General features: G+C 38.8%; 1 protein-coding gene across 1 annotated transcript in view; it reads right to left on the minus strand.

Annotated features, from left to right (window-relative positions):
• LOC124154638 (serine/threonine-protein kinase mTOR) overlaps positions 1-22,953 on the minus strand; it is a 62,401-nt gene that overhangs the window by 32,335 nt on the left and 7,113 nt on the right. The window contains exons 6-17 of the mRNA XM_046528481.1: positions 22,476-22,840; positions 19,660-19,828; positions 15,897-16,398; positions 15,149-15,355; positions 14,820-15,025; positions 14,115-14,321; positions 13,681-13,901; positions 11,450-11,595; positions 8,559-8,695; positions 4,436-4,633; positions 2,015-2,182; positions 1,123-1,524 (exon numbers count right to left, since the gene is read on the minus strand). Coding sequence (XP_046384437.1) covers positions 1,123-1,524; positions 2,015-2,182; positions 4,436-4,633; positions 8,559-8,695; positions 11,450-11,595; positions 13,681-13,901; positions 14,115-14,321; positions 14,820-15,025; positions 15,149-15,355; positions 15,897-16,398; positions 19,660-19,828; positions 22,476-22,840 — 2,928 coding nt within the window. The remainder of the gene's footprint in view (positions 1-1,122; positions 1,525-2,014; positions 2,183-4,435; positions 4,634-8,558; positions 8,696-11,449; positions 11,596-13,680; positions 13,902-14,114; positions 14,322-14,819; positions 15,026-15,148; positions 15,356-15,896; positions 16,399-19,659; positions 19,829-22,475; positions 22,841-22,953) is intronic.

The following is a 22,953-nucleotide window of genomic DNA, read 5'->3' on the forward strand; positions in this document are numbered from 1 at the left end:
CAAACAGAAAAAAAATACTCCTCACGTTCTAAGAACGACTAAAAAGTGGCTCTGATGATATATGATGTGCAGAAGCTCCAAGGCCGTGTTTGAAGCCTTTTTTCAAAGAATTCCACAATTATTAGTTAGTTTTTATAGCATTAACGCAAAATAAAATGTCAAAAAGATAAAATAACTTTCATATGTTTGCATGCAAATCTAAGTTACTGGTAAATTTAAAAATTTATAAATGTGAAAATTAAACTTCAAAAACTTTTATTTGCCCAAAATATGATGCATGGAAATTGGATGATAACTGAGAATATATTTATCTTCTTTTATAATTCAATTCCGCCATCATTTAAGAAATTATTTTAAGCTTCTCAGTTGCTACGTAAAGATTAGTTGCCCGTCGTCACCTAATGTTTGTGTAACGGGTTGCATAATTTCCGGAGCATTGTTTCACATGGGTGCGGATGGCATCACTGTGATGCCATTAACAAATTGTTTAATAAATAGTGAAATGAATATAAAAATCTTTTTTGTATTGAAATTGTTTACATATTTTCGAAAAATAAAGTGAATGCAGTGAAAAAAAATTCTCCGCCAATGTGAAAAAACTCTGAGAAAATTTTACGCAATGAAAGGGTTAAGATATGACACTTAAATTTATATGTACCATTGAACATTTTAATGTATCAGGTATCTAAGTTAAAGTCAACAACAGGATTTTGAGAAAATTTATTTTGAGCTAGACCTTAACATTTAAGATGAAGATGGTGATGAAAAGGTACTTTTTACATTCTAAAAACAGATGAAAAATATTATTAATGAGTTTATAAAATTCTATATTGTATCATTAAATGCTGAAAAAAAAAACAAAGAAAATAACAAGGAGTAATATTTCATAATAATTTCAAATAAATTGCAGCTGATTTTGTTATTGAACTTCATACTTAAAGTATACCTACACACCGTTGAGTACAAAAATATAGCTGATTTAACAGAAGCAGCCATTCTTTTTACACCCGAATTTAAGTTAAACACGAATCCCAATGGAGGACAATTTACAGGAACTCATAACATCCATTATTTGTGGATTAACAGTAAAATGAAATTTAAAAAAGTGACAAGTATACTCACAGTGACAATTTTAGCACACAGCACCTCATAACGCTGATGGGCTATACGATGACGGGTGAGTACCCTGTGGACAAGAGGCACAAATATTTGATACCGCCTGCCCAGCTGCAACACCAATGCGCAAAGGGTGTCCATGGCCACTGGCCGGAGTTCTGGTGGGCAGGAGTCAAGGGTTCGCACCAGAGGATGGATAACTCTCGAAGCAAAGTCTGAAAAGTCAAGGCCACTGCCACCTCGGCCTCCGGCCCCCTCACCATCCGCCAAACGGTCCACCGTCTCGAGGGCTGCACGGCAAACGGAAAGGGGGACTTCGGACGAGTCAAACAGGCGGACAACAGGAGGAAGAATGAGGTGAAGGTAATCGTCCAAGTTGTTGCCAAACTTCTGAAGGGCAGACAGCAGCTAATGTAAAAGAAAAACACAGGTACATATAAAAATTGTACATGAATACATTCTGAACTAAGGCAGGCACACAGCCAAAGTGGCGCTTCTTATTACCCAGTTCACTTCACCTATTTCCATTATGACAAACAGTATACTGAAGAGCTTTTACCAACTTCTTGCACATAAATGACACGGATGAATTTAAAGAATTCAAATGATATATTTGACAATGTGTACTTCCAAAACTTGTCATTACTATTTGAAACATTACTAGTAATTTAATTTTTTCATTAATTATAATTAAGGGGCAAACTATGGGTTCCAAACCTCAGCACTTAATACCTGTTAGTTATCAAGTACACAAGACAGGTAAAGAAACAAACATACTTGTTTACTAAAATTTTACGATAACTTAATATAGAATAATTTGGCTTTATCAAAATACATTTAATGGTGTAAGTTAAATAAAAGAATTTTGGGATAGCCTTTATTCTGATACATAGCTTACCTTAATGGTAACATTACGCTCCTTGCTGGTATCATGGGTCAACACCCTCAACATCTGTGGCATTAGCTGAGGAAGATATATTTTGAACTCTGCTCCCAGTGCAACAGCAATATGCTCTACTAGAAGAATTATTGTTCCTTGCATTGGACTGTTGATCGTCCAAAATTCCTGAAATAATAAAATTCCACACCTAATAATTTTGTCTTCACATTTATAATGATTTCACTTGGTAAAACTCCAGCCATTGCTAGATTATATTAGGTGCACAACTAAGCTCTCGCTGTTTTATTAATGAAATCACAGCTTTATTGTAAAAAAATTATTACAAATGAATCATTCAAAGTGTTTTCTATCGCTAGCTACAACTTTTTCCCATCTTTCAGGCAGAGTTTGAATACTGTTATGGGAAAAGGTGTTCATCTTATGAGGCTATCCACTAATCAAGCCATTTTTTGACATCTTCATGTGAGTGAAACTGCTGATAAGCCTGTCCATGAGCCATCAAACCGAACAAGTGATAATCAGACATCGCAACATCTGATGAATATAGTAGGTGAGTTAGAACTTCCCATTTGAGTATTTCCAGGTAGGTTTTAATGGGTTTGGCAACATGAGGTCGGGCATTGTCAAGCTGTAGAATCACTTTGTCGTGCCTCTGCTTTTATTGTGGCCATTTTTCACACAGTACTCAGCTCAATTGCATCAATTGGAGTCCATACCATTCCCCATTAATGGTTTTGCTTGGTTTTGACAGTTCATAGTAAACAATACCCACTAAACACCCAGCATAACCTTCGCAGTGTGAATATCGGCCAGGCCGACAATATAGGGCTATGACCAGTGGCGCCGACTCCATGGGGCCTGAGGGGGCCCGAGCCCCCTCAAAGATTCTTTTGGGGGGGCAGAGCCCCCTCAATAATTCAAGAAAATAATTAAGTTTTATTATGCTTTGTGAAATCACAAAAATATATTGGTAATTTTTTTCCCATGTTTGACGATAGTTACCTTTTAAAATTAATAAATAAATTCAACAATGTATTAAAACAAATAATTATAAGGTTAAGCAGGTAAACTGAATCAGGTGGTGTGAATCATGATAGCTTTTCGGTGCTGCGACACACTTTGAATTTAACCTCTTCACGGGGAAAGACCTCCGATATGGGCCCCCCCCAGTATTTTTTATAAGTCGGCACCCCTGGCTATGACCACGCAGTCCCGAAGACTTTCTTCTCTTTAAGTTTCTGTAATAAATCCATTTTTAATCACTAGTAATGATACGATGAGGAAAACCTTTCTTTTTTTGACAACGGAGCTGTTTTTCATAGGTGACAAAACGTTGCTCAACATCCCTTGGCTTCAAATCATAAGAAACCCAAGTTCCTTTCTTTTGAATCATTCCTATTGCATGCAACCGCTTGAAAATGTCTAGGCGAGTAACTCCTAATGCTGAAGCAAGCTCTTCTTGAGTTTGGCATGGATCTCCATAGAGCAATGTCTCCATTTCAGTGTCTTCGAAGGTTTTTTGTCTTCATTCACGCGGATGGACAACAATGTTGAAATGACCATCTTTGAAGCAATGAAACCAATCTCGGCATGTTGTTTAACTTATAGCAGCATCTCCGAAAACTTTTTGAAGCCCTCAATGTGCTTCGACCGCCGTGTTATTCGAATTAAAGAAAAAAATCAACTCTTCCCGCAAACGACGGTTACTTCGCAATAACTCGCACATTTTCATGCAACAATAAGGATTTGATGCCAACACAAACTCACCATTGTCGTGCAGTGGTTTGTTTGCCAAATGTCCTAGCTTGATTCATGACGTTTCCGATGAGTCGAAATCGACCTGCTATCACTGCTAGAGCCACCTAATAACAAATTGCGGAAACTTAGTTGCGCACCTAATACTATCTGTTGTTCCTGAGAATGCGTCACCTATTTTCATGTGCTTGCATGACACTCTTCTCCACATTCTATCATCTTTTTTTTCACTGCTTCTGCATTCAATGCATATTTTATTTGATCAATTTTTTGTAATGCATTTGTAAACTGAACTTTATCAAAACTAAGGGTATTTTATGATGTTTGCAGTGGATGTGATTCCAAAGATAATAATAAAATACTTCAAATTAAAATTATTATCATACCATGGAAAATGAAGCCATGGAAATCAGATACTGATCACTAGAACAACCAGGAGGATGATTACAAACAGAAAAAGCATGACGCTGGCCAAGGCTTCTGATGAAGGCACAGTATGAAATTCAGAAAATTGATAAAAACCACTCACTTGATGAGAAAAAACTGAAGCTTTCATAGCCTAATACACTGAAGGCAAAAGAGTGTCTTGCACAGTCGTCATCATTTTGCAGTCAGCAGTTATCAAGGAAAAAAATGATGAATAACAACTAAAAATCCACTTACTTTTATCAGCTCAAAAATGTCATCCAGATAATTTCTTATGTGCTGCTTTACAATGGCTATGAGCACAGCGAGTTGCTGAAAGAGGAATTCCCTGAAGTTTACATCTGCAGTGCGCACAACATTCAAGAAGCTTGGCATCACTTGCGAGATGTACGGAACACACTTGATTCCCAAGGATTTGAAAATAAAGGTGACAGCCTGAAACAAATTGGCAAATTTTAAATTAATTACCAATATTCACATTGGAAATAGAAAATTTTGACCAGGATAGACCAGTCCGGTAGAGTCCACAATTTTTCCACAGAGGAGAATGACGCCTTGGTAGCGTAGCTGGCTGCAGCACTCGACCAGGGATCTCGGTTCAAATCCTGGTCAAGTCAAATGATTTTTTGGAATGATGCTCTGTGGAATTTCAACACAATTTGCACATTATGGGTGATTCCTTATAAGTTACCATTTTTTTCGTATTAGTGTCCCAGTATACTTAAATCATTTTAAAATAATTTGATGCAATGCATTGGTTGAAATAGTAACATGAGAATTGAGACAGTTGGTGCATTTTATCAGCAAAATCATACATCAATAATAGAATTGTTCCTAGGAATATTAAGATAGAGAAAATTATTTCACAGAAAACTACCTATTACTATAACAAGAATACAGTAGAACCTTGCATATTGAAGACTTAAAAGATAAAAGAGTTCTTTTTGACCCAGGAATGTCTTTGCACCATAAGATCCAATTTAGTACAGTGGAACCCCGATCTATCGTTCCCACATTGATCGTTTTCCCACATTCATCATTCGCCGCTCCTGGTCCCAAATTAAGTTCCATAAAGACAATGTAATTTTTTCCCACATCTATCGTTCCGCGAAGTATCCTTTTCCCGCATTGATCGTTTGAAGATCGCGGTCCCGTCGAATAATTTTCCCGCATTCATCGTTTGATAAAAATGAGACGAAGTGTTTACAACGTGTTATTTATGGCTAATAACGACCGACACATAGTTTGAATCTTCCCCAGGAGATTGAAATGCCATAGGGAGAAGCAGAGTGCCGTGGGATAGTTACATTAGCGCATTTCCCAAGATCCGGTATCCCCCACCATTTAGCACTCGCCTCCCCACGGTTGAAGCTTTCCTCTTCTCCGAAATAAAAAAAGGTCCCAGCTCGAGCAGAGATCGTATTACGACGACCTTAGCTTCAAAAGAAAATATCAAGTTACTCGAGAACAGAAGAAACCTTTTTCATGCCTCCCCCTTTCTCGACCGCTGACTTTTTTTTTAGCCGACTCGCTTCAAAGATCCCCACTTCTGGAGGTCAACTGCTGCATGAATCACCAATTAGCCCAAAAGGTGTCTAAAAATGAATTTCGGTAATTGGTATTATACTTTTATTAGATTGAGACATTAGTGATGTGCACGTGATTCAGTAAAGAATGATACCAAACACGACGTAATTCTAACGTTATTCAAGCATTTTAAGCATGGAAATAGTTGGAATAATACGATGGTGATTTCTGGCGAATATCGATATCCTCGCAGCTGATAGTGAGCTCCACAGCAGTTGATGCGATTTTTTTTCAAAAACAGGGCATCTGGCTACAATTTATGAGTTATGCTACAAGTCTCACTTGTCTGAGTTGCTAACGAAGCGATGTCTTCTCAGGATATTTTGTTTCTCTCTACTAGCAATCTGAATTCATCTGCTCATCTAGAGCTACGCTACTTATTGTTAGAAATGAGTGGGTAAGTTGCCTTCTCTATAGGATAAAAAATTTCATTGCACAGTCATATGGTCATGCTTCACCCTCTGCAGTAAGCTCTGCTTACGCCGTACGCGATAGCATTAGTGCTGAACGTCACCTTGTACGAGTGGTTCCGTACTTTCCGGGGTGGGTTGACTTAATACAAGCGAGTGTTTTCCGTGTGGGTTCAATGGAGTCCGGTTTCATTTTTATTAGTTTTATTCTTATTTGTCTTCGGACCATGGCCCTTCCGAAGACACAAGTGAGAACTTTAAAAGATGGACTGAAAATAATTGATGATGAAGAAAAGAATCCGGGCTAGAAATACGTGAATATTGCAGAACGCCTCGGTATGTCCGGTAGCACATGACGGCAGGGGTGGGGGTAGAGCGAGATCCCTGGTGAAAACAAGAAGTGGGATGAAGCCGAGGATCAGGTGGGCATACCGCTGGCGATTAATGCCACATTGCCTCAGTCATATTAAAAATTTAATTGCTAGAAAGGAACATTTCAAATACTAAACTATTTTTGGCCTTCTTGATCCATCTCATAACCAATCACTGCGGCGGCAAAATCAGTTGTTTGAGGCATAACACGCACATTTCTCTCGTAAATACGTGTACTTGAAATGGCATTTGATGGATAAGAATTTTTACATCAGATAGAAATGCATAGTAGTAGAGAAAATTCCAAGTGGAGTGCAAATATTTTTTAGCAAGGCGGCTTGTTCCTTTAGGATATTTGAAAGAGAGATAAGTCGAATCAACAATATGACCTAAGTGTTTTGATAAAGTAATAATATTCCCGTAATCAGCTAAAATCTTGTTTGAATCCATTAATGAATATCATAATTTGCAAAAATCCAGCGTTTCCTGGGACATAGGCAACCCAGACAAACATTCCCGCATCGATCGTTTTCCCGCATTCATCGTTTTTTCCATCCCCCTGAAAAACGACAGATCGAGGTTCCACTGTACAATAATTTTCTTGTGTTGTTATCAGAAATGAGATATCAAAATATTACCTCAACACAAATCACGCGGCTTTTGAGTTGAGGCCCCCGGCACTGCATATGCAGTAGGATGCTGATAGATAAGCACTACCTGGTTGATTTCATCAACTCTTGCTAAAACTTTATCTGAATATTCTTTTTTTAACAAGCAGACATACAAAGACGGGAGAATTTTCTAGGTTCTTAGGCTATTTTTGTTCATTCATCACTCCCGGTCATAATGGCAGTTGTGCAGTTAGTTAAATTGCTCACTTTAAAAAAGTGATCTAAACACGGGAAAATTCTTAATTTTGATAAATACCGGGTCTTGTGTGTTCTGAATTATCTATGGTATGATATTTAGAGAAGGTAACCAGCTGCTGAGGTTATTTGCACTATGAGATAAGAGTAGGGAGGGAATGTTTCAAAGAATCCCTCTGTCGGTATTATTATAGTCATCTCACAAGGAAAGGCATCAAGGGGACCAAGACTTAACGTCACAATGCTGGTCAGTGTTGCATGGGAAGTGCCCTTCGCACAAAACTTAAGCAGGGATAGCATCTCTGAAAAGTTTCTGCAACTGTCAGGACCTGAACCCCTGCCCATAGGGTGTAAGGCCTTTGCGATGCATTAGTGAAAATTCTCTCCCTGATAACGGGGTTAATTCAGATGACTTTACTACCATATATCATTTCTTCTATCTTCAATCTTGGTTAGTGTAGAGGTGATAAAATGAATTGCCAGAAAATTGCTGTTAATGAGCTACATAATTGCTTCCAAAAATTGGCTTCTATGCGAACATTTAATTTTTCCCATTTCTCCAGAGTTACAGCCCTGCGGCTTAGCAACAGAAATGCCTACAATTCGACCAAGACCATGGGAAACATTTTTCAGGAATGCAAATTTGTGTTTCTCTTTAGGTAACACATTATCTGTGGTGCTGCTGCTAAATAAGATTATTAGGCTTCATTTTCTTGCCTCCAAATGAGTAATTGCAACCTGGAAACATAACAGAGCTGATTGAAGAGAGTTTCATGCTCCCTTACCGTACAACCTCACATATTAAACTTCCTCACTTATGAAACTTTTCTTCATTCTCCGCTGAAAGTTTCACAAGTGAGGTTCTACTGTATATAATAGTAGTTAGGTGAGAGAATAATCTAAAAATGAACAGAAATAAGTAGTATACAGAAAGAAGAATAATGAGAGAACAACATAATCAACAGAATAGACAAGCAACAAGAAAGAATGTTATGAAATTTTTCTCTGAGCATTCCGCAGCTGACCAAATCAAGAGGAGAAGGAAAAATGAACAAAACTCAGTTTAATGTAAAAAAGCACCATTATTTGAGCAAAATAAATTAGGAGCATACATCAATACTGTACCTGAACCACCATTGTATGGTGTTGGGCCAAAGTAGGATCTCTTATGATTCTCATTAGGGTGGCAATGGCAATTGCTGGATAATATTCTTCCAGAGTAGATGAACTCATGTTTACAAGCATTTCACTTGTGGTTAACTCTGTGAAATTAAAATATTTGAATTAAATATTAATATTACGTAAGTCCATTAAAACTAACTTAACACTAGAAGGATGGAGTGGGTCATTTTGACCCATAACACATGTTCACCAATGAATTTAACTACTTAAAATTTCTTGTTAGATTCTTTTGAAATTTCGTGACTTCGTGCATTTTTACTTAAATTTTGCAAATAGAGAAAAATAATTTCATCCTGGTTTTCAGTTAATTTATAAACTGATGATATACCTAGAAGGACAGCCTAAATGTAGTTACATTTCATAACTTCTGCCACTAAGATATACATACATACATATTTTCTTTGTATCAGTGTCAAGTTTTCTCTCCATTTTCTTCACCCACTTATAGCTGATACTGATTTTGCTCAACTTATGTACCAAGCTCAATACCTTCAATCCTAGTTTGGTACTCAAAGGTTTTATATTTCATTTGAATTCCATTCACAGGCATGAGAGCTCCCTAAGTAGCAGCACTCAAAGTTTTACTGGAGTAAGGTTGGCAAATTACTTTGGTACCGATTCTTTTTTACTCCGGGGAACAAATCCATTCCTGGCTACTAGAGATAACTGGTGCATTGACTAGTCTTTTGCAGACTTGAAGAAACAATGGACCATTATAAAATAATGGTTTTGAAATTATTCAATTCACTGATTTAGATGACAAGCCACAACTCCGGTTTAATAGTAACTTGATAACTGAAAAAGCATTTTACAGCTTAAACAAGGCTCTTTGAACTATGCCGCCAGCTATGATAATGAACATCCAAATTTAAAACTTGAGCATGAGGTCCAATTACTTAAAATGTGATGGCAAAAGTATCCCCCTGGATACCTACGCAGCAATACTTCCAAGAACAATGTACCGTATAAGCGCGTGTAAGAGGCGCACCTTTTTTCCCAGAAATTGCAGCCGAAAATGGGGGTGCGCCTCTTACAAAAACTTCTTATCTTCCCCTCCCCCCTTCGCCAGTCGCAAGTCCAAGGGGAACTGAGTGGCCTTGGTTTTCAGCGTGAGTCAGTCATCTGAAACCCTGGGTCAAAATCAAGCGGCAGGCAGGGGAGTTTCTCCCTTAGTGACGTATTTTTAAAATGCTCCTGTTTGCATTTGTTGTAAGCATCGCGCCGTCACGTCGGTACCCCAGAGGTGAACATGGAAAAGATCGCACACGGTGATTAGCTCTGGAGCGCGCGATAAATTTACTGCCACAAGTGGGCATCCCGCGGCATTTATACTGCAAATAGTAATTGCTTATCAAACGTAGAGAAACGCGTAGTTTTGAAGGACATACCTGGTTAATGGTCAACATCTGTCTTGCCGAGCAATTTCCATTACGCTGAGCACATGATTTTTCAAAAATCATCTTCAGAAGCTAATATGAGGATTTTTGCAACTGAAAATTATATTGGTGTCAAAACCTGCGGTTTAAAAAATTCGAACGAGTGTGTTCATTGTTGGACTAAATGGTGGATAGAAGAAATCAGAAATGCTTCTAAGTGAAGAGCGCTGAAGGAGAGGTCAAGGGGAAGGAGCACGCTCCCTCCCCTCCGAATTTCAAGCTACGATGCTATGAGCGAAGGAGCAAGGGAAGAAAACGTCCGATCTTGCATGTGACATCGTTGCCTTGAAAGCAAAGGGGCGAAGGCGCAGCAATGTGATATATGCAGTTTGCGTTGCCTGAAGTTTCCAGTCCGTCTCGTCTTGTTTTGAATGCGCTTATGCTACGCTTGTTTCTTCCGAAATTGTCCTGTTAGGACTATGTTGAATATTAGTAGCCTTGTTTTAACTATAAATCTTTGTGTCAATCAATTAGAGCTCAAAAAACTTAAATGCTGTCAGACATACGTCCCGTCAGGTCTCTTTAGAACCTCGTGCATGTCATACAATTGCTGAAAGATATCGAGATATCTTCGAGCTCAGTAGGTGACTCACCTAGTATTTGGCCTCCAGAAACTAGGAGAATTGAACCTGGTAGACCAAAAAAGGTCAGTTGGTGAGATGGGGTAGGGATGAAACACGTTTCCATTAACTTGATATTTTCCTATTTTCCTGTGGGGTCTCGGAAAGGAAAAAAAAACGGCAGAGGTATTAGCTGATGGAGGGCCGAGTGTAGCTCCGTTAAATCTACAACGTGTTTATTATCCTACGGCGCTGGGATTGCCCCGATTGTTGTCCAATCTCTTGGGAAGGTTCATGCTATGTGCCAGTCGTGTTTTGACTTAAAATTTTCCACGGTTGCAATTCTATTGCAGTACTCATGCGAGAGCTTCTAAACAAAATTGTTCGTGAGTAGGACTAGCATCGTAGAGCAACGGCGTACGCGAAGAGAGGATCGGAACTCTTTCTACTCCCTCTTATGCCGCTATTACTGCCGCAGTTATCAAAATTTTCTCTTTCAATTAGCGATGAAAGAAGAAATTTCGATAACTGTCAAAATTCCAGGCATATGTCTGCAACACCACACGATAGGATAAAAAAATGCCGCAAATTTTTTTTTTTCTTTATAGCTTCGATGCTCAAAATAGGGGTGCGCCTCTTACACACGCTTATACGGTACTTATGTGGGAACAAAAAACATTATTTACATGGAACTTATAACCTCAAACAATAGTAGTGAAAATCAATCTCTGAAAGAATGATAGACCAAGGTTCCACTGTACCATGGTTAGATTGTCTTAACTCTAACTCTAATAAAACATCTTTCCTAAGCATTTCCATTAAAAGATCGATAACCTACCATGATTTGCTTCAGCTTCTGACTTGAGATCGGTCATTGACAGCAGGGCAGTTGAGTCAGCTTGGGAATCTATTTGGCCAAGATTCATTTTGTGTTTATAGGGGTCCAATGCACCCAGAAGTCCAAGAACTCGAATAGTTTCCCTCCTTAAATAATAACAAAGGAGAATTAGAAAAAAATGCCATAGGAGTAAATCTAAAAGCATGAAACCTTACTATCACCAAAAAATTAAAATTTGCTCTTGTAAGACTAAATTATATAAATAATTTAATTGATTGATTGATTATTTTAACAATGGAGTTGAAATAATCAATTGCTGAAGGGACCAGACATATAAATCTAATGACTGAATTAGTGATGGGTCGATCATGAACGATTCGATCAAAAAGATTGAATCACTAGGTGAATCAAATGACTCATGATTCATTGCGTTAAACAAGTCGATCATCAATCATCAATCACTCCGACTTCCGGTTTCATATCAATCATCTCGGTTTCCGGTTTGATTCAAAATTTGGAACGACCGATGCTTAATCTCTTTTCGTCAGGGCAGAAATAGTTGTGAGAAAATTAAATACTATATTATGAAGAACTGAATACTTGTGTAATATTTTTCTTAAATGTTTTCCAGCAGTTATCAGTATTAATAACAACAATACACGTAAAAGGAAAATATTAAGATGACTCCTGTAGGAGAACGTTAAGAAGTAGAAGTTAAAGCTGGTTATATTTTATTGTGCCGTTCATAAAATTATCCTGCAGATCAGATTCATGCATGGTACGTGTGTGGTGTATTTTGGGTTATATTTTGATCAACTATAGTCAGAAATTATTTTATTAGTGTTAAGAAACTGTGGCAGTTTCGCCTTCCCAAATATTTTCATGACACTGCTTCCTACATTTTTGCAATGTAATTTACTCATCTAGGAATTCACAATTAAAATAGTATATGAAATGATAATATGAATAGCAATCAGCATTAACAATGCTCTTCGCAGATGAGGCAGTATTTATTCGATTATTCAAAGTGATTTATTACATCCATTGATTGAGTCTTTTCGATCTTGATTCCTTTTGAGTCTTTTCAATCATGACTCCTTTGAGTCTTTTCGATCATGACTCCTTTGAGTCTTTTCGATCTTGATTGATTTGAGTCTTTTCGATCTTAGTGATTGAATCTTGATTTGAGTCTTTTCGATCATAGTGATTGAATCAATTGATTGAATCACTTATGTGACTCGAGTCAAAATGATTGAATCACTAAAATGATCGACTTTGCCCATCACTAGACTGAATTCTCTAACATACAATTTAAATACTCATACTCATCACGTGAAATACTGAATAGACGTATACTTCCAACATATTATAACAAAGATAGTAGGTTTTGTATGACTACTTTTTTGAAAATAAAAAAATACAAATTACAGTAAAACCTCTATGTAGTGAACCTCTTTACATTGTAAAACTCCTTCCTCATACTACCCCTACAGTCCCATCAGCTTAACATGTAAATTTATAGGCAAACCTCTATGTAGTGAACCTCTTCATCTCGTAGAACCTCCCCTTATCATACCAAGGAGACACCCCCGAGACGGCCTAACTACCTCTGCAAATCATACCGAGACAATTATAGACCATTAATGCAGCCGCGATTACTTACATGGAATGACATTTTCAGCGATAAATGTTTAACCCTTATTTTTTTTCTTATACACCATTAATATGCTGTAATTTTCACATTATTCATTAGTTGTGGCCATTTGGTTCCATATGAGAGCATACCTAACATTAAATAAGAAAAAAGGCATCCAACTATCCTAAACATTTTAAGTGACTGTTGAATTAAGAGAGATCACATTGTTTTCTCTCGAATCATGGCAAAAATCACGCAATAGCGCTCGGTTTCTGTAATTATTTAATAATTAATACATGTTCAATAATGCATGCATATTTGTTTAAACACATAAATATAATGGTTTACCAGACAATAGTGCCTTTCATTTCCTAATAATATGAAAAAATGGTGCCTATCCTGAAACCTCTCTATATAGTGAACCTCCATGCATCAAATTTCCCAAATTTTGGTCCCCTCCATTGTGATACAAAGAGGTTTTACTGTAATAGATTGTATCATTCAGATAAAAGGTTCAACAGGCATAGAAAAAATGTTATCTTGAAGGCAATCTAGAAATACATCACCAACTTAATTTGAACATAAAAACTATTACCTTATTAATGGCTGTTGTTCTGTTTTCAGAAAGGTGATCAAGGTGTCAAGGAGGGAGGGATAATCTGAGTAAGGCGTCACAACTCGCCCAGTGGCTCCAACAAGTTGACCCAGAGCCCATAATGCAACACCACGTTTCTCCAATGAGCTCGCATCACCCAGCATTTCCAGAAGAATGGATAGAAGCTCATTTACCCATGGCTGCATCTCTGCTCCACTTAACTAGAAGAAAAGTGAGAAAGAAAATGAAGAGAAATTGTAAATCCAAGACACAGAGCTTCTAGTTTCTTCATCGCTTGCAATGTATCAATGGATGCAATGTATAGACTAAAGTAAATGGCTCTATTTAGAAAGTATTGCTTTCATTACCCTTCACACAGTTCAATGTCCGCAGTTGAATTCAAAATTTTATAAGTGAAGAGATAAATATCTCACCTCAGCCAAGTCACCAATAGCTGTGAGGACACTGACCACTACCCCAGGGTTTGTATCTTGATCCTTCAGCTTTGGAACAAGGACTTTGAGAATGGGTTCCATGTACGGACGAATCAACCGTGGAGCATTTACCACAAGGTGATCCAGCATACGTGCACTTTGCTCCTTGTTCCTGCTCATTCCACTATGCTCCAATTCAGTCAACAGCTACAATGAATACAAATGCACATTACAAATTACCTAATTAAAATTTCCTAAGTAGAATAGCTATTGTAAAGCAAAGCTCTGCAAAGTGATGGCTACTTGAAAATGAAAAGGAGACTTCGTTGATTTCCACAGATTTATTTCGTCCGTACGACATGTTTCAAACCATAGAGGTCATTATCAACCACAAAAATTTCAAATGTTAAGCGAACATACATACTCTTTGAAGGGGTTTGGGGTTGGGGTCGTACGGACAAAATAAATCTGTGGAAATCAACGAAGTCTCCTTTTCATTTTCGTGTATTAATTTCCACATATTTGAGCCTAATACAATTTAACGAACGATGGCTACTTATTTTCTTTTGATACAAAACAGATAAAATGCATACATATAGAAATAAAAGATGTAAATACTAAGTCACAAGGTATTGCTGTTTCAGTGATATTTACCTGTAAAGCAAGAATTCTAAGTATCTGACTACCCTAAAATATCTTACAAACCTGAATTAAGGTTTTTCGGAGAGAAGGCATAACATAGGCTGGATTCATACTGCTTAGCCTCCCAATGGTGCAAATAGCTAATTCTCTGATCTCAAACATTTCATCATTCATTGCAACAAAGAGAGCACTCAGATTTTCTGCTTGAGCTAGGTGACTGTCAAAACTCTCATCCAAAGACTCTAGGACAGCAAATCGAACCTCATCAGCTGCAATGAACAATGTTTAATGATTAGAGTTAATAAAATATATTGAATACATGGTTATCAATTGAATTTCACAGAATTAAAAGCATTTCATGCTTCGAAAACGAATAAGCTGATTAATCCTACCTGTATCAGTGATTCCCACCACCAAAAGTTTTCCAAGGACATCTGCAACAGTGGATGTAACTGTATCTGAATGACGGTTTGCAGAACTTCTCAAGGCCAAACGGAGCAGGCATGAGCAAGTTCGAACAGCTTCCAATCTAACTTCTTGCTGATCTGATGTCAAGAAGTGATCTGCACAGCGCCTTACGAATTGCAGAAGGGAGTGACCTAAAATATAATTGAAGGAATTTCATAAGCCAAGAATTTTAAAAATTAAAAAAAAAGAACAGGACAGATTTAAAAAACTTTTAAAATTTGTGGAGTTGGAGCTAATCTCACCACAGACGTTGTATTGGTGCCGGGGGATTGGTGTTGTTGACATGATTCACTGAGACAGTTCATGAACAATCACATTTATCAAATTTTGAGGAAACATACATATTTTGCAGTCAAGGACTTTCAATAGATAATTTTTTTTCAGATAGATCACCATCAACAGTCATCAATGCTAAGATTGATTTCCATTTACCGATTTCTTAAAAATGCAATGAAACATTAGCAAAAGTGAGCCTTCTATTTGTATTTATGCTTGTCTATGTACTTGCTTATGGCAACCTGTGAGAGTGTAAATTGTACACACACAAAAAATCTGTCACTAAAATGACAATAAACATAGACCTATACAATAAAAGGATTGTGGGATATATCAACGGCATGTCCGTGCTCTTCTTCTCAACTGCTAGAAGACAATATATTTTTTGAGACTTACCATCAAAATTAAAGCTGCCGAGGGTGCGCAGAGCAAGTACAATGCTAGCTACATCATGTGTCTCCGCTGCAGAGGATGAGGATGAAGATGAAGATGAGGTAGAGAATGGATGATGATGGACGATGGAGCCAACCACCGATTGGGCCGTGGAGGACGACGACTGAGGTGCCACTCCAATGGACGGAGAACCGGATGAGAGGGATCCTCTGGGCAATGACGGGGTGCCCGGATGCCTGAGTGGTGCCTGCATCAGGACCTGCGACAGTGCTCCTAGCAAACCCTCAGATATTTCTCGACGAAGACGAGGGATGCCCGCTGCTAGCTCACGCAATGCCACAGTTAGGGCTGGACTAAGACCAGCTGCAAGCATGGGTTCCAAAACCTCCTGCACGTCCGCCTTGATGAGATCCCCGACTGTGGCTCCGAGAAGGGTGATGCACACAAATGCGGGAGGCTCGAGCCCTGGTCCTCCTCCACCCCCTCTCTTCCGAGCACTGCCCTCCTGCAAAAGAGTGACAACGCATCATTTAAGGCATATGTTCATAAATAATTTGACCTCAGAAGAAAACACATTCACCAGCAATATTGCACCATGTAACAATAATAATTACACAAATACACTTACAGGAAATAGCCCCTATTTAAATCTGTGAATATATTGGAGCATTATACCCCCATGTACTTCAATGGGTAAATGCATAAATGCATTGTGCAAAAAACGCTTTTGAGAGGGAGGCTTTAGTCATAACAACACAAGATGACTGAGTACTTTAAAAAGTAGGAAAATAAAGAGGGAATGTAGGAACTTCCTTCATAAAATCCACCACATCAAAATTTTATTTCAACCTTTTAAGTAATATATGTACTTTCATTAGAGGCAGTCAAGCATTATGATGCAACTCTCAAGTACTCACTTGCAATAAAATTTCCCAAGAATAAAATGATTTGTGGGCTCTTCATTGCAAGGAATATGACACTATATACATATATGATAATATTAGGTAAATAAATGGAATCCTTGGAATGTGCCCCTTTGCAACCAATACCTTCATTTCTAAATTCAATTGAAATTTCCACATTCAGAGTCCCACTATTGACAGATGTCCATATTTGGAGTTAATATCACAAAATTATGAATGGTGAATTCTTTCTTCAAATTCTATGGTATTTATGAATTATTGAAATTTCTTCCACCCAGACAGTAGACTATATCTTGGGAAAAGGGTTCAGCTGGTCACCCTAATCCTGCCTCATTAAAACGTACTCTGTCTATGCCTTCAATACGCATGCAATAAATCACTCTTGCAAACGAGGCAAAAATGAGGCAAGGAAATGAGCATGAGTACCCACGAAAAGTTAAATACAGTAGACTCTCCTTAATACGAACAACGTTATTACGAAGTTCTCGTTATTACGAAGCAAATAGTTGGTCCCGACGAAAAGGCATATGCTAGCTATAGTAAAAGAAACGTTATTGCGAAATTTTCGTTTTTACGAAATTACGAACCTCAGTCCCGGTCCTGGCGGCTATAAAATGAACTTTATTACGAAGTTCCCCGCATAAGCAACGGCATTTAGGTGCATATTCACTAAGCTGAGTTGTAATAATCGCGCCGCGTTTAAGTTCTTCTCGTGAACTATGCCCAAGAGCGTCAATTATGGCTCTTTCTTCAGTGTACACGCAACATCATGTAATAAGTTTCATTCCTGTGGAGCCATGGTGACCCACTCGTAACCGCTCGCAAATTGGACGTACAGTAAGTCCTCTTCCTACTCGCATTCGATTTACGAATTTTCAGAGATATAAGCATTCAAAATTTTCAAATTTCGAATTTGGCGCCTTTCGATTTGGCCGATGCTTCGCGGTTTGGCTTGGCGTAGACGAACTCTCACTTTGGGCACAATCTGAACAAAGTATCATTGAATCCGGTGTGAATTTAGGAACTGTTCAGCGTTTCGCCCGTTCATCTTTACCGCGAGTAGTGATTTTTTTCGGCTTCGGCTGCGTTGCACACCCAGCTAGATCAGTTCGTAATATCGTGAGCTAGAGCACGATTGTGATTCAGTGTTGCATTTTGTAGGATGACCGTATTTCTCATGATGCAATTTCATACAGTCCGGCCGGCGACAGTAGCGAATGACGGCACAATAGGAGGGGCGGATAACCCTACGCCAGCACGGTTTACAGTCAATGGCTGTCCTCCAAACACACCCTCGCCTTGTCTCTCAACGTCGTCAACTGCATAAGGCGCACCGAAATATGGCTGATCATCAAAAAAATCCTTTCTTCGAATCACCAAAACAAGTGATTCTTCCTCTTTCGGTCCATCACGCGTGGCGTCCCTTCCGCATCCTTTCTTCGTGGAACCCTTTGTAGGCGTTTCCCCTTCTTAGCTGGCAACCCTGTCCCAACCCCGACCTAGACCATTCTGTGTGTCATCGGACAACTCTCAGTGGCCGTGCTGTAGGTTTATCAACTTAGGAACAAGGTCTAGGAACGCAATCAGTGCGTATATCGGACTTACTGTATTCGGGAAGATATCAACCCTCGATTGCGTCGTGCCGCATTCTTCTGCTGAGAAACTGGAATGAATTTTCCTGTTTAAACAAATTTCCGCGAAATTAAATCGTGTTTATTAAATACGGTTTTTTTCCGATGATTCCTAAAAGAAACGTTGATACGAACTTCGTTATTACGAATCTCCGGTTTTTCGGTCCCGTGAACTTCGTAATAACGAGAGTCTACTGTATTGTTACGGGAGAAAGCATATGAAAAAAGATCTCAGGAGTTATTTTTTATTCATAGTTCTAAATTACAACAAATATTAATTATTTTATGCACAACCCTAATGGACTAACTAAATCTAATGGTCTCAGCATTACTTAGCAGACAATAATACACAGAATATGATAAAATATAGAATTCTCCAATTATATGCAGACTGCATTTTCTGTAACATTTCTCACTAAGAAAATGTAGCATGTATAAACTCTTCTCGGGATACCGCGTGGGTAAGATTATATGAGAGCGCCGACATTTCGGGTACCAACTCGCTACCCATTCTCATGGCTACAGTAGCTTGAGTGGTAGAGTCGGTACCCAAAACGTCGGCGCTCTCATATAATCTAACCCACGTGGTATCCCGAGAAGAGTTTTTACATGTTGTTCGCCTGGAAAGTGTTAAATCTTGCATAAAATGTAGCATATTTGAAAAACTCTTTATCCTAACTTCACGGTCCAAATATGACTTCTGGGTTCACCTGTCTGGGGTCTTACTGCCTGCACTGAGGCCTTGCCATGAGCTAGGTCAGTGTAGATTAGAGGTCTCCAAAATATGGCCCGCGGGCCGGATCCGGCATTATATGAGAGCGCCGACGTTTTGGATCCGGCCCGCGCACTCGTTTCAAGTAGTGCGCGATTCTCGCTCGTTTAACTCTGTGAGACGCCGCTAGGAGCATTGCAGCGCTGTGCTACACGTCAAAGTCGCCTTCAACTGTTCGTAAATAAGAAATACACCACCGGATACTTCAGTAGACGTTGGTATCGAATACTTCAGTCATCGCAAAAATTTGCTGTCCGGCCCACGGGGCGATCCGGAACTTGGAATATGGCCCTCGTGGCCTAGTAAATTGGAGACCCCTGGTGTAGATGATTGGTAAAACAGTCTTTAAGGCTGTACTAGAATATCTTAGTACCTCCACAATTTTGGAGAATTAAAGAGAAAGTATTAAATGAATACCTATATTTGAAAAAGATACATACCTTTGAAGGCAAAGATGCTTTCACAACTTCCATTATTTTTGGCAAGAAAGGTTGAATATCTCTCCCAACAGCCACTGCCATGAGGCCAATAGAAGTGAAAGCAGCGCAACGATCCTTCTCCCGTCCTCTTAAGCATGCCAACAGGAACACCATTGAGTGCTTCAGGTGCCTGCAAGATGAGTTACATAAAATAGGTATGCTCACATTAAAATGCTGAAAGATGATACTTATAAGAATGGACAAGAATATCTACAGTGTATATCATTTTTAAAAATTACTGTATTTCTCCAAATACAGTAATTTTAGCCCCCCCCCTAATTTTGAGGCCTCAGTTTCGGGAAAAAAATTTAAAAATATGCTTCAATATAGTCCCACTCTTTACTTATACCACGGGCATTTTTTGGAAAAAAAGGGAGACTATGTTCAGATAAATATGGTACTTAGTATAATGTTCATTCAAACAATACAGTCTAATTAATACATTCATTATTCAATCAATCACATCACTTTCCTTTTCAATAATTCTTGGCGTAGTAAAGCAGAGGATTTTCCTTGATAGCAATACATATTAGGAGATTTGAACCCCTCCAAAATAATTTTTAAATGGCAGTAAAATATATGTCTTATCCACTGTAAGGCATGTTAATCACTATCGTCATTTTAAAATTCTGAATGGCAAAAATTCATTCTCTGTTTTCCGTGGATATCAATTTTTGTTTTTACCGAAATCTCATTTCACGAAAAATATGGAAAATATTTAAGTTGGGTATTCTTCTACATGAAGTACTTTTTGTATAACCCTATCTCTTTCTATATCACCCTATAACTCTATCCTTTGTATAACCCTAATGCTCTATCGTTTTCAATAATATGTAGATACCCATGAGACCCACTTAATTGATGAGGCCAGGTTGGAGAAAATTTGGAAGGGTGGCACGTGAAGCACCTACACAAGTGGGTCCTGTCACAGTCTCAACTAGAGAAGGTAGATTCTGCTCCTCAGAAAATGTTTTAAACACGATAAAATAGGACATTTCTTACCAGGGATCTACCATTAAAACGTGGAGAAAAATCTGCTTCCTCTAACAAGGGGAATACACGACCTTTGTGTCACCGATCGAGCTCAAATTTTGCGAATCGGTAGTTTATGGGTACAAATGTAATATCTATTTTTTGCGATTAAATGAAAAGTGAAAATTTTCAACCGCGCGAAAACGCGACGCGTAGGTAGGAATGATGGGAAAAAAGTCCGTGTGACCCATTTCTGGTTCCCCCTCCCGCCTTGTGAGGTGACCTTGGAGAGGCTCTGAGCGCTGATACGACGCAGGATGCTAGCGGGTAGCTGAGTACCATGCTATCTGGTAGCGCTTGGCTTAAAAAAGGTTTATTAATTCCTTATCAAACGAAGAAAACTTTCCGACCTTAGCCAGTTTTAATAGGTTATTATTAAGACATGTTCCCCTGAGCTCTGTGCCTCTTGCATGCATTGGTAACCTTAGACGATGTATAACTCCTATCCTCTCGTGTAGAAACTAGGTCCCTGTGACGTCACGTGGAGTGGCATCGCATGGGAGCCAATCTGGCCTTTTTCAAATGAGGATAAAATTTGGCCCTTGCCATTCGTCTAAACCGGTATTTCTAAAACCAAATAATTTGTATATTATGAATACACTAATGGTGGGTAACGAATCGCAATCAATGCCTTTCGTTTTCTTCGATGAAGGAAACTACCCTATTCCTCGATTCTATTGGAGGAAAATCGGGATATTGCGTCAAGAGAAGAGGCAATAAAAATACATGCATTTATTCATAACCAATTAAGTGCTCCGATTTTCCAAAACATGTTAAAATATGCATGGTTTGCTTCAAAGCTCGCTGGCACGAGACAATTTTTCGTAAATGTGAATGACGTGTGTTTTCCTTCAAAAACTATAGACAGTCGTTGCGGTTGTGGAAAAGACGCCTTTTCTGCTTGTTCGTGGTGCCGCAAATCACTTTGCTTTGCATGTCTTTATGATGAGTTCCATCCTGAAAATTGCAAATAAAGGATTAACTGGAGTACTGGCCTTCCACATCCAAATCTCGGTAAAGAATTAAGGGACATTCCTAAATTCAATCCCTGCATGTAATGTGGATTACACTAGTTGTGCAGTACACCGTCTGTCGGATGGGACGTTAAGCCGTGGTCCCCTTGGCGCCTTTCGTTAGGAGCAGGCTAATGCTGACGCCGGGTTTCTATACACCCTTCATCCTCAGTTCCTAATCCCAAACTGATCCATTCCTGATTTAAATATTTTAAAAAACTCTTTTAAAAACATATATTCCATAGTAGTAACGAAGATAAGAATACGAACTTTAAAAATTTAAACAATAAAAATCTTAAAAATTAACACAAAAAAAGTTCCGTGAGCGAGCATCGAACTCGCTACCTTCACATCCACAGTCAGATGCCGTAACCACTGGGCTGTCACCCACTTGTTAAACATTAGCGTTCAAAACGGATTATATAGCGTAGCTTCATTTTTTACGATTTTTAATTGCTTTTTTCTCGGAATTTTACGAGAAGTGCGTCGTCTCGCTTCGGCATATTACATTTGTACCCATAAACTACCGATTCGCAAAATTTGAGCTCGATTGGCTATGCGAAGGTCGTGTATTCCCCTTGTAAGTATAGAACATTTTTGATTCATTCAAATTACCTTAAGGAATATGAACATGCAATTCAAGGGAAAAACTTATGCGGGAAAGAGATCAAGCATCTGGGCTGTAATCTCATTTCCATCAAAAGTAATATGTATGTAGATTCCCAAACTTACATGCGCACAAACTTTTCTTTCTGGAATGCAGCAAGTCTTGGGAGCAGTGTGAGCAGTGCGTGGAGGACATGAGGACTCCTGGTGCCCCTCTGGGACATAGCATCTGAGCACACATCCTCAAAGTGCTCCAGCATCAGCGTTCGGCACGTGCTACTCTCGGGGATTGGTGAGAGGGTGACAATGGGTGTGGCCGTGGCGCTTGACTGAGCAGTTGCTGGGTGCGACGGAGTAGCAGGGAGGGATGATGGTCCAGTGACAGCCTGAGAGGATGCCACTACTCCAGCCGCTTGCAATCCACCCTTGCTGGCACCCTGGGATTTCAGTGCCATTGGGGTCTTGTTGCGAGTGATCAGGCTCATTGCATCCTATTGACAACAAAGCAGTTAAGTTTAGAGAGGAGAAACAAACTACCCGTGCTGCAGTTAACATTCAGCTACACCACTGGGTGATTCATGAGTAATGATCAATGCGGAAAGAG

Source organism: Ischnura elegans, chromosome 2, assembly GCF_921293095.1.
Source record: "Ischnura elegans chromosome 2, ioIscEleg1.1, whole genome shotgun sequence".
NCBI lineage: Eukaryota > Metazoa > Arthropoda > Insecta > Odonata > Coenagrionidae > Ischnura > Ischnura elegans.